This window comes from Diceros bicornis, chromosome 13 (genome assembly GCF_020826845.1).
Source record: "Diceros bicornis minor isolate mBicDic1 chromosome 13, mDicBic1.mat.cur, whole genome shotgun sequence".
NCBI classification, from domain to species: Eukaryota; Metazoa; Chordata; class Mammalia; order Perissodactyla; family Rhinocerotidae; genus Diceros; species Diceros bicornis.
In genome coordinates, this window is record NC_080752.1 from 47,072,417 (window position 1) to 47,087,046 (window position 14,630).

At 50.4% G+C, this 14,630-nt stretch overlaps 2 protein-coding genes across 3 annotated transcripts in view; one reads left to right on the top strand and one right to left on the bottom strand.

Moving 5' to 3' along the window:
* HDAC1 (histone deacetylase 1) overlaps positions 1 to 11,882 on the top strand; it is a 28,781-nt gene extending 16,899 nt beyond the window's left edge. Inside the window, exons 4-14 of one of the 2 annotated variants that reach the window (XM_058553550.1) lie at positions 4,263 to 4,337; positions 5,719 to 5,857; positions 6,317 to 6,458; positions 7,546 to 7,638; positions 8,805 to 8,913; positions 8,994 to 9,134; positions 9,667 to 9,775; positions 9,870 to 10,000; positions 10,256 to 10,408; positions 10,927 to 10,975; positions 11,252 to 11,882. In XM_058553550.1, coding sequence (XP_058409533.1) covers positions 4,263 to 4,337; positions 5,719 to 5,857; positions 6,317 to 6,458; positions 7,546 to 7,638; positions 8,805 to 8,913; positions 8,994 to 9,134; positions 9,667 to 9,775; positions 9,870 to 10,000; positions 10,256 to 10,408; positions 10,927 to 10,975; positions 11,252 to 11,279 — 1,169 coding nt within the window. In that variant the 3' untranslated portion in view covers positions 11,280 to 11,882. The remainder of the gene's footprint in view (positions 1 to 4,262; positions 4,338 to 5,718; positions 5,858 to 6,316; positions 6,459 to 7,545; positions 7,639 to 8,804; positions 8,914 to 8,993; positions 9,135 to 9,666; positions 9,776 to 9,869; positions 10,001 to 10,255; positions 10,409 to 10,926; positions 10,976 to 11,251) is intronic. The other variant, XM_058553551.1, reaches the window with a different exon arrangement.
* Positions 11,883 to 12,070: 188 nt separating this feature from the next.
* On the bottom strand, positions 12,071 to 14,430 carry MARCKSL1 (MARCKS like 1). The gene is made up of 2 exons (XM_058553552.1): positions 14,162 to 14,430; positions 12,071 to 13,349 (listed from the first exon to the last, which is right to left on the bottom strand). Exons 1-2 carry the CDS (start codon positions 14,246 to 14,248, stop codon positions 12,837 to 12,839), a joined length of 600 nt encoding a protein of 199 aa, XP_058409535.1. The 5' UTR covers positions 14,249 to 14,430; the 3' UTR covers positions 12,071 to 12,836.
* Positions 14,431 to 14,630: the final 200 nt, after the last annotated feature.

The window sequence follows — 14,630 nt, forward strand, 5'->3', positions numbered from 1 at the left end:
GTGGTTATGATTATAGAACCATAGACACCTTCTTTGAAGCATTAAGCTTCTTTGCCACCCACAACTCCAGGAGCTGCTGTCCCCTCTAAGTGAGGTATTTACTCTCTGAATTAGCAGGGTCTTATTTCCTTCCAAGGTGAGACAAATTTATTCCTTTGCTCTAGATGGCTTTAGGGGTTTCCATAACCTATTTAGGTCAGCCATCAGGCTCCCCTCTCAGCACAGAGTGCTCTCATTAAAGAAGCAGCTTGGTAATGAAGCAAGAAAATGAGCTTTGATGTCTTGATTTGAATCCCTTAGCTCTGTCACCTTAGCTGTGTGTTCTTGGGTAAGTCTCCTAGCCTCTTTGAGCCTTGTTTTCCCTTCTTTAAAAGGAAGACCATAGTACCTCTTTCATAGTGGAGCTTGTCAGGGAGAAATAAGATAATGTATTCAAATCACCGACTGTCAATGAATGGTAGCTTTTGCTCTTATGACTTACGACTTTTGTTATTTTCAATTTCTGTCAAGGCAGACAAAATATTAGGCCCTCTGGAGTGTTCAGGTTTGGCTCTGGCTCCAAGTTTCCTCCAATTTTCCTGAAACCAGCATTCTAAAGTTGTGCATTAAAAAATTAGGGGCCAGCCCTGTGGCTTGGCGGTTAAGTGCGCACGCTCCGCTACTGGTGGCCCGGGTTCAGATCCTGGGCATGTACCGATGCACCGCTTCTCCGGCCATGCTGAGGCTGCGTCCCACATACAGCAGCTAGAAGGATGTGCAACTATGATGTACAACTATCTACTGGGGCTTTGGGGGAAAAAAAAAAAATTAGGTCTGGGGGCTGGCCACGTGGCATAGCAGTTAAGTGTGCGCACTCTGCTGCTGGCGGCCCGGGTTCGGATCCCAGGTGTGCACCGATGCACTGCTTGTCAGGCCACGCTGTGGCGGCGTCCCACATAAAGTGGAGGAAGATGGGCACGGATGTTAGCCCAGGGCCAATCTTCCTCAGCAAAAAGACAGGATTGGCATGGACGTTAGCTCAGGGTTGATCTTCCTCACAAAAAAAGAAAAAGAGAAAAATTAGGTCTGGGAGCCAGCCCTGATCGCCTAGTGGTTAAAGTTCGGCACTCGCTGCTTCGGCAGCCTGGGTTCGGTTCCCGGGTACGGAACCACACCACTCACGTGTCAGTAGCCATGCTGTGACAGCAGCTCACATAAAAGACCTAGAGGGACTTAGAACTAGAATATACAACTATGTACTGGGGCTTTGGGGAGGGGAAAAAAAAAAGAGGAAGATTGGCAACAGATGTTAGCTCAGGGTGAATATTTCCCAGCAAAAAAAAAAAAAGAATATACTAAAACCTTAAAAAAAAAGAAAAATTAGGTCTGAGATTTTCTCTCATTGAAGATGAGGGTAGGAAGGATGCGGCTCTCTGAGGACTTCAAGGCACCTTACTGACTCGATTCATAGAGTTATAGAGAGATGTCACTTAGTCCAGTGCTTCATAGCCAAGGGACTCTACAGAGACAATAACGGGTGTAAGAGCTGAGCTCTTTTTTCGTATTTAACAACACCTAAGTAGGAAATTATACCTGTAATAAGACCAAATAAGTCAGGTTTCCTTGCTCTTGGCTAGAATGTAATAAACATTTTATGGTCACTTTGAGACTTTGAGAACCTTGATCAGAAGTTCTGACCTAATATTTAATTAGTTAAAATGGGAACATGAATAAATGTAGTTTTTTTTTCTTTTGCGGAGGAAGATTTGCCCTGTGCTAACATCTGTTGCCAATCTTCCTCTTTTTTTTTGCTTGAGGAATATTAGCCCTGAGCTAACATCTGTACCAATCTTCCTCTATTTTTTGTATGTGAGATGCTGCCACAGCATGGCTGGTGAGTGATGTAGGTCCATGCCCAGGATCTGAATCCATGAACCTGGGCCACTGAAGCGGAGTGCAAGAAACTTGAACCACTCGGCCATGGGGCCAGCCCCTAAATGCAGTTTTTTTTTGGCAGATAGTCTGTCAGAACACAAGGGTTATGGTGGAAACATGGTAAAAGGGATTTATGGTGGTAGAATTTGGAGACATTCTCATCCCATTTTGTAGATGTATAAACTGAGACCCAGGGAGGTGAAATGATTTTCCCAGGGTCACACAGCAATGTGGTAGTAGAATGGAGAATGGAACTCTAGGCTTCTGATTCTGGAGTATTTTTAAATATGTTGCATATAAAATAATTCAGACACACAAAAAAAGTATAAAAAATAATATAATGAACATCATGTACCCACTACCAGCCTAAGAAAGAAAACATTACCAATACAATTAAAGCCCCCTGGTGCCTCTCCTTGATCACATACCCTTCCCCGCTCTGCCGTATTTCCACCACCGCCCAGGTATAAGCACTATCCTGAAGTCAATGGTTAATCCCATGCATCTCTTTCTGCAATATGCTTTTTACTGCCTTCTCTACCTACCTCTGCTCCCCCATCTCTCGCCCAATATTGCTCCCCTTCAGTCTAAAGCCTGCCTAAGAATGAGAAAAGTATTTAGAGTGGGAAGAGGGAAAACTCATAGAAAAGTCCTCCCTAGCCTCATAGAGTAGGCCAAGTGAGGGTCTCCTCTCTCATTTTCCTCCCTTTCCCTCTCTAATCACACAGCTCGTTGAGCTGGGAATAATGGGCTGGCCATTTGAGCCACATGTTGGTTTGGGGCCTGAAGGAAAATATCTTTTTCTTGTGTCTGAAACACCCATTTCCTCCCATGGGGGCTCTACATCCCAAATGAGAGTATAAGCAAAACTTTGGAAACCCAGGGAGGCCAAGCCAACTGAAGGAGGAAGCAGCCGGAGGGGTAAATTGCTTGCCAATGGATAAATAGCCTGGCCCCAGGGACCAAAGTTCTTATTGACACAGCCTCCCAGTGTTTACCCGGGAAGTGGGGGAGAGAGTCTACCCCCTTATGCAGGCTACACTTCTTGGAGCACTTGTCTTGGCAGGGCACCCAACCAGGGCACCCTCCAAGTTTAGGGCAATGCCACAGTTGGTATCTCTTATGGTATTGCAAACCTTGAGCTTCAGCTGTCTCTCAAGAGATTACAACAGTCCAAGCTGGGCTCTCCTACCCTACTTCTTGCTCTGCTTTGAGAACCCCTGTTGATAACAGTGGGTGCACTGGGAAGGCTGGGCAAGAGAATAAGGATCTGGCCCCACCCCTGCCTCTAACTTCCTGTATATCATTGATGTCTCAGCAGTTTCCTTTTCTGTGAGAGGAGACTTGGAGCCATAAGGTTCCTCTCTAGCTCTGTGAGTCTACAACCTTCAGGTGTGCTTCCCTTCCTGTCTTTTTCATTTCATTTGCATTATTGTTTGCATGTGTTTCCTCATTATGTGTTAGTTTGTACTTTTACCCCCTTAGGCCTGACATAACTTGACTCCAGTTGTCACTTGTGGGTGTAGTAAAAAGAGCACTGGACTGTGGGAGTCAAGACACCTGGACTCTGATTCTGGTTCTGCCACTGCCTGGTTCTGTAACCTTGGGCAAGTCACTTAACTTCTCCGTATCTGTTTGTTCGTCTGCACAGTGGGGTTGATATCTGTCTTGTCTAGCTCATGGGGTTGTAATGAGGATCAAATGAGATTGTGCATGTGAAATTACTGGGGGAAAGGCCAGAGTATGTTTTCATAGGCTTTTAGGACGGACGGACCAATGCTTGAAAACTGCCTTTGCCATTTACTAGCATTTACTCACCTCTCTGAGGCTGTTTCCTTATTATAAAATAGGACCAAATCCTACCTCGGAAGGTTGTGTAAGGGTAAATGACATCAGGTATTTAAAGCATTTACCATAGTGTCTGGCATGTTGCTAAGTGTTCAGTGGATGATAGTCAGTTACATAGGTCTCTGTTTGCTTCCTCATTGGTCAGCTGGAGTGAGGTCTAGGAATAAACCCAGGCTGGGATATGAGGCTAAACTTTTCTCCCTCAAAGAATGAACCAACATTTTTGGAGTACTTCCTTGCTAAATGCTTCCCCATATAAGATTTCTTGTAATCTTCTCAACAGCTGAGTGAGGTGGGTATCATTATTGCTTGTTAGATAATGAGCCAAAGCTCACAGAAGTTAAATGACTTGACCCAATTACACAGCGGCTAAGCAGTAGAGCCTGGACTAGAACCCGAGCCTTCTGATTCCAAATTCTGTGTTTTCCATCAGCTTATGAATATGTAAACAAAAACTAAAGGAAATTGTGGAAACTAACTTTTTGCTTATGTCTTTCAAGTCAACGTTGGTGAGGACTGTCCGGTATTTGATGGCCTGTTTGAGTTCTGTCAGTTATCTACTGGTGGCTCTGTGGGTAAGGAATATACATCCCTCCTCAAGGGCTGTGCTGGGCTGTACTAGTGAGGTCTGCATTTTAGGCCACTGTCCCAGTAGGGCTGATCTGTGACCATGTAAAATGGTCCTGTGGGTTTTTTATCTGAGGTCTTTAAAATGTCCTACTGGTTCAGTCTCAGCCCAGGTTCGGTCTCTGACATGGTACTGACAGGTGTCCTTGACTGTCCTCTCCTACCAAGAGATCTTGTATACAGGAGTTTCCTGCAGACCTTAGGGGATTGTTGAAATGCTGTACATAAAAGGAATTTGTGAACTGCAAAGTGCTATAAAAATGGGAAATGTCATCATCTGTGTCTTACAAAAGAGCATGGTAATTATCTTTATAGGTCAGAAATACCTCCCACATATCTCCGACTTCCATTAGTAACTTCGATTACCTCTAGGATTACTTTAATTCCTTTCTTAACAAATATTTATTTTCCTACGATCATTGTTTTATGTCCTCCCCCCACCTCCTGCCTCCCAATATAATCTCAGAAAACAAAGAAGTGCACAGGAAAAAAAATTGCCCAGAATTACACTGTCCACGGATAACCATTGTTACCATTTTGGTGTTTATACATCCGTTTCTTTTTTGGACGTAGCATATGTACATCTATATTTTATAGAAATGTGTTTGTTGCATTATATATATAGTTTTGTGCTTGCATTTTTTACTTAGTAATTCTTTAAAATTTCTCTGTAGTAATCTATAGCCTGATTTCTAGTGGCTACATGATTATTCCATGTTTTGGACCAAATTCAGTTGATAGAATTGGTCCCTTCTTGTTGGATCATTTGGGTTGTTCATGTTTTTATTGCTGTTGAAGTTATACTGCCACAAAGGCACTTGCACACATGAGCCTGTATTTCTCTCTCACTTCTTGGACCTTGTTTGTACTTTGAGCCTCTACTACCTTTGATGTCTTCAAAATTTTTTGGCCATGAACCACAGTTAGAAATACATTTATACTTGCAGCCCAGGTTATGCACGTACACGGACATACCTTCTCTTGCTCTGAAGCCAGTTTCACAGAAGAGAAGTTATCTTTACTGTTATTCTGATATTTTTTCTAGTCTATATCATTCAAAAATACGTATACTAATCATGACTCACTAAACCAATTTTAAGGTCTAATAATGGGTTACCAATCTCAGTTTGGAAAACAGTTTTTTTAGAGTAGCCAGTGTTATGTTTACTCCCCAGTGGGATAGGGTGGGGAGGAGAGGACTGGCTTGTGAATTGTACAATACAGCTGTTGAATAGGCAGGTCCTACCTCTCACTGGGTTCCCTGGGCTTCTTGAGGGAAGGGGGAGAGTGGCTTGGTAACAGGCCTGTGTTCTCTCTTACCATGCCCAGCAAGTGCTGTGAAACTTAATAAGCAGCAGACGGACATCGCTGTGAATTGGGCTGGGGGCCTGCACCATGCAAAGAAGTCCGAGGCATCTGGCTTCTGTTACGTCAATGATATCGTCTTGGCCATCCTGGAACTGCTAAAGTATGCCTGCCTGGCCTTGTCTTTTGGAGGAGCACCTTAGGCCAGGTTCCCACTTCCCTCTCCCCTGGGCTTGCCTCCCTAGTTTGCTTTTCCTAGCTGTGTGCTGGCTAGGATGTGTTCGGTGAGTGTCTCTGGCCATCTTCTCCCTGACGGGGTCTTGGTTTGATCTGAGCCCACGGCAAGATCAGGGGCAGGCGCTGCTCAGAACCTGCCTCCAGAGTGTCCCTGTGTGGCTGGAGTTGACCCTGGCTGTAGAGTAGGAAGATTGGACTTGGTCGGCTTGATCAGGCCTCTGGAGACACCCCTGCTGCTCTTCCACCTTCCTTCAGCCAGTTTCCACGTCTCTGGTGCTTAGAGATACCTGAGGGAGGCAGCTAGCCCGGTAAGCTGGGACCTGGCGCCCTTGGCGCGTCCCACTCCCAAAGAGCCCCCAGACCCCTGACCCCCTTCTGATCCTAGGTATCACCAGAGGGTGCTGTATATTGACATTGATATTCACCACGGCGATGGCGTGGAAGAGGCCTTCTATACCACAGACCGGGTCATGACTGTGTCCTTTCATAAATACGGAGAGTACTTCCCAGGAACTGGGGACCTACGGGTGAGAACTCCCTTCAGGGGCCAACCAGCTCACCCTCAGCTGCCAGCTCTAACTCTCCTATCTCATGTCACCAAAAACCACTTCCTGCCTCTTCTGCCATTCAGAACACCATACCCCAGCCTGGGGCACCTGCCATGGTCTCCTTCCCTCCCTTATTCTGGAGGAGGGGAATGATGGGACATAAAGGGTTGAGAGGGATAGGAGTCTCCTGACTAATTGTGCTTCTTTCCTGGCCACAGCTGAGTTGCATTACACTATTCCGATGTCTCATATGGCTTGAGTTTTAGGCTAGAAACATCAGGTTTTCTCACATGGGCTAGGAATTGGGACCCTTATGGATCATCTCAAGGGCTCTTAACATTTTTAGGTCACCTTCCCCTTTGACCATCTGACTGAAAGCTATGGACTCTCTCCCCAGAAAAGCACATGAACTTTTACATCTGATATCAAATAGTTAATAGACCCCTTCCCTTACTAAAGCCCATCCGGGGACCTCAGGATAAGGATCCTTGGAAGCTAATTCGTCAGGCTGTTCTGTCTGCTTCTATTAGCATAAATACAGTGAAACCAGCCACTTTGCCATGCCAGTAGCCCTTGGGTGAAAAGTGGCTCTAATTCAGTTTGCTATGGCAAGCATTAGAATAACTGAGCATTTACCATTTTGAAGAACTCTTCTTCCTTCTCTGCTCCCCTTCCCCAGGAGAGCGGGGATAGAGGAGTGAGCAGTAAAGCTCTCTGGAGAGGAGAGTTGTTATGGGGTGGGTGTTATTTCTGTGACCCAGCTACCAGCCAGCTTTAACCCAATCCAAGGTGGAGGTCTTGTGCCGTGGGGTAGAATATTCCATCTCTGGCTCCATAAACAATTCTCAGTCTGGGTGCAGGTTCAGTGGTGTGTCCAGAGATGTGAGCTAGACTTACCAGTGAGAGGAATGGTACTAACCAAGGTGCCCCTGCTCTGTCCCTGGCCCACCTCATGGGCCCAGCTTGTCTCTCAGAACCACTGTCTCGCCTTAGCCTTCCAGCCCCCATCCTTGAACTTCTTCCTAGCTTCATCTTTCAGTGTTACTTTAATGTCCCTCTTAATTAGGATATTGGGGCTGGCAAAGGCAAGTATTATGCTGTTAACTACCCGCTCCGAGATGGGATTGATGACGAGTCCTATGAGGCCATTTTCAAGCCGGTAAGTGGCTTATCCACCACCTGGGCTACAAACGGGATTGGTCGAAGGGAGGGGTGACAGAGCACCACCAGCACACCTCAGGGATCTCTCCCCACTGAGAGGCTGCTCGGGAAATGAGATGTGTTTCAACCCTGGATTGCATGCTGTGTGGTCAGTTAGGGGAACAGAATTCATCCAGATATTTATTGATACCTTCTGGGGGTCAGGCCCTGTATTGGATATAAGAATATCTAGGACATGATCTATGCCCTTGAAGACCTCACAGTCTGTGGTGTGGGGGGCAGGCACATACCCAACAGCGTGTGGTCAGGACTATTTTTGAGGGAGGAACAGAGGAGTGAGAGACACACTACTGCCTGGGCTGGGGAGAGGGTAGTCAGAGCTGAGTTCACAGAGGTGGTGACATTTGAGCTGGACCTTGAAAAACGAGTAACCCGTGTGAAGAAGGAGGAGGTGCTGGAGGGGAGGGGAGGCACTCAGAGGGAACAGCGCTAGCAGAAAAGCACAGAGGTGCCAATATGTAGCTGTATGTAGACCAGTATGATGTGTAGGAGGAGTGTTGAAGGATGTGGTTGTAAATGTGTGTTGAGGTCAGTATTTCAAAGGGGGCCTTGAATGCCGTGCTGAGGAGTTAAATCTTCCCCTGTACGTAACAAGGAACCATTACTAGAATATTAATCTAATAAGGTTAGGTAGTCCAGCAGACGCCAAGTGCCTACTATATGCCCGTAGTAAGGGCGACAGAGAAGCCTGAGATATACAAAAGTGAAGTGCTTCTTCACAATATAAGGCTCAAAATCGCTAGGACCAAATGAGTAGAGCAGATGCAACTAAGGGTCAGAAAGGCTTCCTAGAGGAAGTGGCACTGGAGTTTGGGCAGTAAAAGAGGGAAAGATTTAGGGAGTTGATAAGGAAGCTGTTCTAGGTTTGGGGTTATTAGACCTAGAAGCCTCTTGGAGATGCTTTCCAATTGGAAAATTGAACAGAGTGAGGAAAATGAGAACTCCATGCTGATACTCCCTTTTCTCTACCACCCACCTGAGGGAGAGGGGAAAGGTGGGAGTGGGTGATAAGGAACAGAAGACAGTGCTGCAACCACCCCTTTCAGCCCCAAACCTCACATAGCTTTTTCTGAGGCTCGTGGTGACCAGGATGTGTCCTTTTAGGTCATATCCAAGGTAATGGAGATGTTCCAGCCCAGTGCGGTTGTCTTACAGTGTGGCTCTGACTCCCTGTCTGGGGATCGGTTAGGTTGCTTCAATCTGACCATCAAAGGTGAGACCAGATAGCATAGGGATGGGTGGGCAGGGTCCTGCTGGGTGTTCCTGTAACCCAGCACCCCTCCTCCCCCAAAGGGCATGCCAAGTGTGTGGAATTTGTGAAGAGCTTCAACCTGCCTATGCTGATGCTGGGAGGAGGCGGCTACACAATTCGTAACGTTGCCCGGTGCTGGACATACGAAACGTCTGTGGCCCTGGACACAGAGATTCCTAATGGTAATAGCTCCAGGGCCAGGGTGGGCGGGGCAGAGCTGGAGCTCATGTGTCCTCAAGTTCACAGCCCCTTTCCATTGGCCTTGAGCTGTCTTCTTCTGATACTAGTCATTGATTCTCCTTCCTGTCCTCTCTGATTGTCAGACCATAGCCATCAGTTTTTCCTGAGTCCTTTTTGACCCTATCCCCTCTCCCCCTGTTTCTGGTCTAGACAAAATTATCAGTGGTTATTTATAGCTTTGGAATTCTTACTCTATAGGGTAACTGGGGAAATGTGTGAGGGACTGCTCCCAAAGAGCATTGCCTAAATTCGTCTAAACCAGGGGCTTGGGTCTTCTCTTCATAGTGATGTAGACACTGCACAATGGCTTTAAAAAGATTGAAATCCTATAGGCACCCAAGTCTCACCCCATCTCAGAGGCATTCTTCTCTGTTTGATAGTTGGGCTAACAGGTCCAGATAAACCTACCAGTGCTTTTCTCAGGCTTCTGTGGTGGCCAGGTCTCTTGACTTTCTTATCCCCTGCCTCAATTAGAGCTTCCATACAACGACTACTTCGAATACTTTGGACCAGATTTCAAACTTCACATCAGTCCTTCCAATATGACTAATCAGAACACTAATGAGTACCTGGAGAAGATCAAGTGAGTATATCCCCAGACACCCCTTGATTGAACATGCCAGGCTCTGGTTTGTCCCTAACCAGAGCCCAGCCACCCTCTCTACCATTGGCCATAGACAGCGACTGTTTGAGAACCTGAGAATGCTGCCCCACGCACCTGGAGTCCAAATGCAGGCGATTCCTGAGGATGCCATTCCAGAGGAGAGTGGCGATGAGGACGAAGAAGACCCTGACAAGCGCATCTCGAGTAAGACCCAGACCCAGGCGCCTGTACCTTCCCACTCAGTAGGCAGCTCTGACTTCCCTCTACTGTTCCTGGTCCCACATTCCTCCCAAGCTACCCACCAGTTGAGAAACCCAGGAACAGTTTAAGGAGTCTGAGCTCCTTTTCTTGGTCCCCTTCCCTTGGTGTCTCTTGGAGGACATGCAGGGAGTCACTGGGCACAGATGCTGAGATAAAGAATCTTCTGCTTTCTCACCCATATTTTCCATTGCCTCCTAGTCTGTTCCTCGGACAAACGAATTGCCTGTGAGGAAGAGTTCTCGGACTCGGATGAGGAGGGAGAAGGTGGTCGCAAGAACTCTTCTAACTTCAAAAAAGCCAAGAGAGTCAAAACAGAGGATGAAAAAGAGAAAGACCCAGAAGAAAAGAAAGGTGGGTTTGGGTTGGATCTTGAGCCCCAGGCCCTGGAGGAGGATGAATTTATGTGGGGCATTGGGAGGAGGGAGCTTACTCAGGCCCTGCCAGCTCCTTTGGGGCTCTTCCTCAGCTCCTTGGGCCTTTCACTGGCTCCCGGAAGTGGCAGGGCCCACAAAAGAAAGAAACTCGATTCGTCATCTCCACTGGCTAACTGAGCCCTGCCAGGCTCCAGAGCCAGGGACATGCCTGGGCTCCCTGTGGTCAGGAGCATGCCTCTCACATACCACCCAAGCCCTTTTCCCAGCTCTTCACCCCAGTTTCCCAGGGGGCTGCCTCCGCCCACCGGGTTCAGGCTGTAGCAGGCTGAGAAACCGGTTCGACTTGTTTCTTCTCAACAGGGCTCACTGGGAGGATCTGGGATGGGCTTTTCTCTTTGAACAGTAGTGTTGGGGAAGGGGGTTCAGGGTAGTGAAGATCCCATAGGTCTTTCCAGAGGGACTGCCCTTGGCCATCCCTGCACTCTTGTGTTCTAGAAGTCACAGAAGAGGAGAAAACCAAGGAGGAGAAGCAAGAAGCCAAAGGGTGAGGAAGGAGCTGTCATCTTTCTGGCATTGGAGCACCAGCCCCTTTGTCCCACCACGCTGAGAGGGAAGGCACAGGGACAGCTGGTCCAGCTTACAAAGGCCTCTTTCAGGGATCAGTCTGTCTGTCTCTGCAGTTCTAGGCAGAGCTAGGAAGCCCCAACCCTCAGCAGTCACCTGGGCAGCGGGGGGGTCCTGTGGAAGTCACTGTACCCACACTGTTGCCTCAAGGCCTCCGGGGTGGGTTATCTCATGGCAATCTTTGCTCTCTTCACAGGGTCAAGGAGGAGGTCAAGTTGGCCTGAGCAGACCTCTCCAGTTCTGGCTTCTTGCCAAGTTCCCCCACCTTTCTCCCCCAACCCCTCAGATTTTATATTTTCTATTTCTGTGTATTTATATAAAAATATATTAAATATAAATATCCCCAGGGACTAGACAGGAACCAGGGCCCTGAGCCCAGGGCACACGTGCTGGGTGAGCTCTTCTAGTAGCTGCCTTGCCACCCATCCCTCCCCAGTTCTTAATTTTGAACCATAGAGGGTGCCAGGTCTGGGTGGAAGGGATACTCTTAAGCAGCCATAAGACAAAATCCTAAAATGCCAAGTGCCAGCTTAGTAGCTTTGGAAAGGTGTCCTCATCGAGTATTCTAGAAGGGGTGGCTGGGTCTTCAGGTACCCTCTGTTCTTTTCAGGCTCCTCAAGGTAACATCAGCCATTTTTAGATTGGTTCTGTTCTCATCTTCCCACTGGTCCCAGGTGAGCCCAGAAGTTCACACTGCCTGCCCTCTGTCTTCCCCCAATTCTGCAGGTGGAGATTGGTAGTCTAGTTTACTTCTTGAGATACTATTTTCATTTTTGTGAGAATCTTTGTAATAAAATGGTACATTTCTGTACCCTTCTGAGCCTGTCTCCTGGCAGTTTCCCTGGGTTGATTTCGACTCCACTTCCCTGCCCTTTTGGGGTCCATGAGGATCAGGGTAACTCCCTCAACAACAAAAGAATCCCACAACTTACCTGTCTTAATCCATCCCTCAAGGTTTGAGGTTAACCAGTCTTCTCACTCTACCCCCAGAAGACCACTCATTAAAAAGCACCACTAAAGGGACGACATTTATTCCTTTTCCAAATGTTACAGTAAAACCAGGTGGAAGAGAATGGTTTTAGCAGTTAGAAAAAAAAAAAAAAAGTACAAATCTGGGGTTTGGCCATTAAAAGTTATTTACAATAATGGGAGGGGAAAAAAAGACAACAAGAAGTTGTTTCACATTACAGACCTCCCCCCCACCCCAAAGCCTAATACTTGCTTACCAAGTCAAAAAAGAGACACAGTTGATTCACAAGCTGGAGGTTTGAACTTGAGTAAGACATTTATAAAAACCTAGACGGGGCAGTGTCCTCCCCAGCCCAGGTGCCACTAGGCACAGCACAAGAGACTAAAGACTCAACAGGGGAAGACCGGACACTCAGGGTTTGGGAGTGTAGGCACCCCACATCTGGCTCAGGGATTTGGGGAGTAGAGTAAACAAAACCTAGTTGGAAAAGAATTGGGGAAGAAAACCAGTAATTGCCTTCTGCAGGGGTGGGGACAGGGAAGGAGGTAGGGCCAGGGACAGGAGCATTTCACATCACTAACCTAACTTGGGAAACTGCAAGGGACCATCTTCAACTGGCCTTAAGAGGTAGACCAGATGGGATGAGGGGGAATCCACAGGAGGGAGAGGAGAGGGAACGTGGCTGGGAGGGGGCAACAGCCCCTTCCTTTCTGGGCACAGGAAGGCAGCCAGGGTGCCAGGTCCAGGCAGTGACCTCACAAGGACAGCACAGTTCTTGCAGCTTAGAGATCACCCACCTGCCCCCACCCAGCTACTCATTCTCCTCGCTGGCAGATGTAGGGCCACTCTCCGGCCCCGAGGGAGTGGACTGCTCTGCAGCCTGGGGCCCCGCCTCCTCTTCTGTGTCTCCTCCCTTGGAGGCAGCACTAGCCTCTGCCCCCTTGGCCTGGGGCTCCTGGATCTCAGGGGTGGTAACAGCCTTCCCTTCCTGGGCAGTGCCCTCCTCGCTGCAGGCACCAATCTCCCCCTGCTCCTGCTCTTCCTCTGTGGGTGAGGAGGCGGAAGAATCACCCCCACCCTCCTTCCGATTTCTCTTGAAGGACAGGCCACTCAATTTGAAAGGCTTCTTGAAAGAGAATTTCTTCTTCTTCTTGGGGGTCTCCTTCGGGGCTGCATCCCCCTTGGCCTCAGCGCCCTGGCTAGGGGGTGCTGGCTCGATGGCATCGCCAGTGGCCCCAGCTGCCTCCTCTGTTCCGTTCACGGGGGGCGACTCCCCTTCGCCCTTGGGAGATAAGTCTCCATTGCTTTTCACGTGGCCATTCTCCTGCAAGGCAGAGGAGACAGCAATGAGGTCCGGGGCTCTACCCACCCCCGCCTCAGCCCGCCTCTGGCCCCTTCCAGACAACGGGGTCCCGACTCGTTCTACTGCAACCCCAGAGGCTGGTGTTAGCCTCACCCCACATCCGGGATCCCGTCAAACATCCCCCTCCTGCCCCTCGCAGGCTGCCGCCGGCAGGAGGCGCTGGGGTCCCGTGGCCCCCCACCCACCTCCCCCGGGGCGCGCTCTCTATTCCGCACAGAACCGCTCGCGGCCGCGGATCGCGGGCGGGCGAGCCGTGCCAGCCGATATTGGGCGGGAAGCCGCCCCGGGGCGCTGTTCCCTGCACCTGGACGGCCTATTTTCCCAGCCTCCCGCTTTGTGTAAACGGTCCCCCAGCCGCCTCAGGCTCTCCCCACATCTCGACTCCCCCCTAGAAAAAGCCCGTGGGCCACTGAAGTCGGGACTGCGGAGGGGGGGGCCCTCCCCTCCGGGCACCCGCCCCGCGGCCCCTGGGCGCCCCCTTGCGCGGCCCCGCAGCGCCTTTGTTCCCCGTGCGGCGCTCGGGGCGGCCGGGGCGCAGCGCCGGGGGCCGGGGCCGCGAACAAAGAAGGCGGCGGGGCCCAGCCGGCGCCCCCTCCCCGCCCCTCCCCTCCCCTCGCTTCGCCCGCGGGGGCTGCGGCGCCGAGAACAAAGGGACCGGGCGGGGGAGGGGGCGCCGCGTGTCCCGGGCCGGACAAAGCGCGCGGCCCCGGCCCAGGGCCCGCGAGGGGGCGAGGGGCGAGAGGATGGGGCCGGGCCGGGCCGAGCGCACCCACCTGTCCGTTGGCCTTAGCGGGGGAGGCGCCTGCTGCCTCCTCGGCGGTCACGTCGCCCCGGGGAGCCTTGGAGCTCTGGCTGCCCATGATGGGAGGGGTCTGCTGGGGGGCGCCCGGAGCCGCCCCGGGCTCGCGCCGCAGGGTAGTTCAGCCCGGTCGGCCGGGCCAGCGGAGGGGTGGGGCTCGCGCCTGAGGGGGAGGGGTATCGGGGGGAAACCGAGCTGCACCCCCGCTCCGCGCCCGACCCGTGAGCTACGCCCGCCGCGGCTCCGCTCCGCGCCAGAATGCCGCCCGCCGCCCGCCGAGCCGCCTTTATATATGCGCCCCGAGCTCGGGGCGGGGCCGGACATTTAAATGAGCGCCCAATCGAGGGGCGGAGGCGGGCTCAGGTCGCGGGCCCCACTTGCGCAGTGGGCGACGCTGGCGGTCTGGTTCCCCCCTAGTCCGCACGACTACCAGGGGCAGGTGG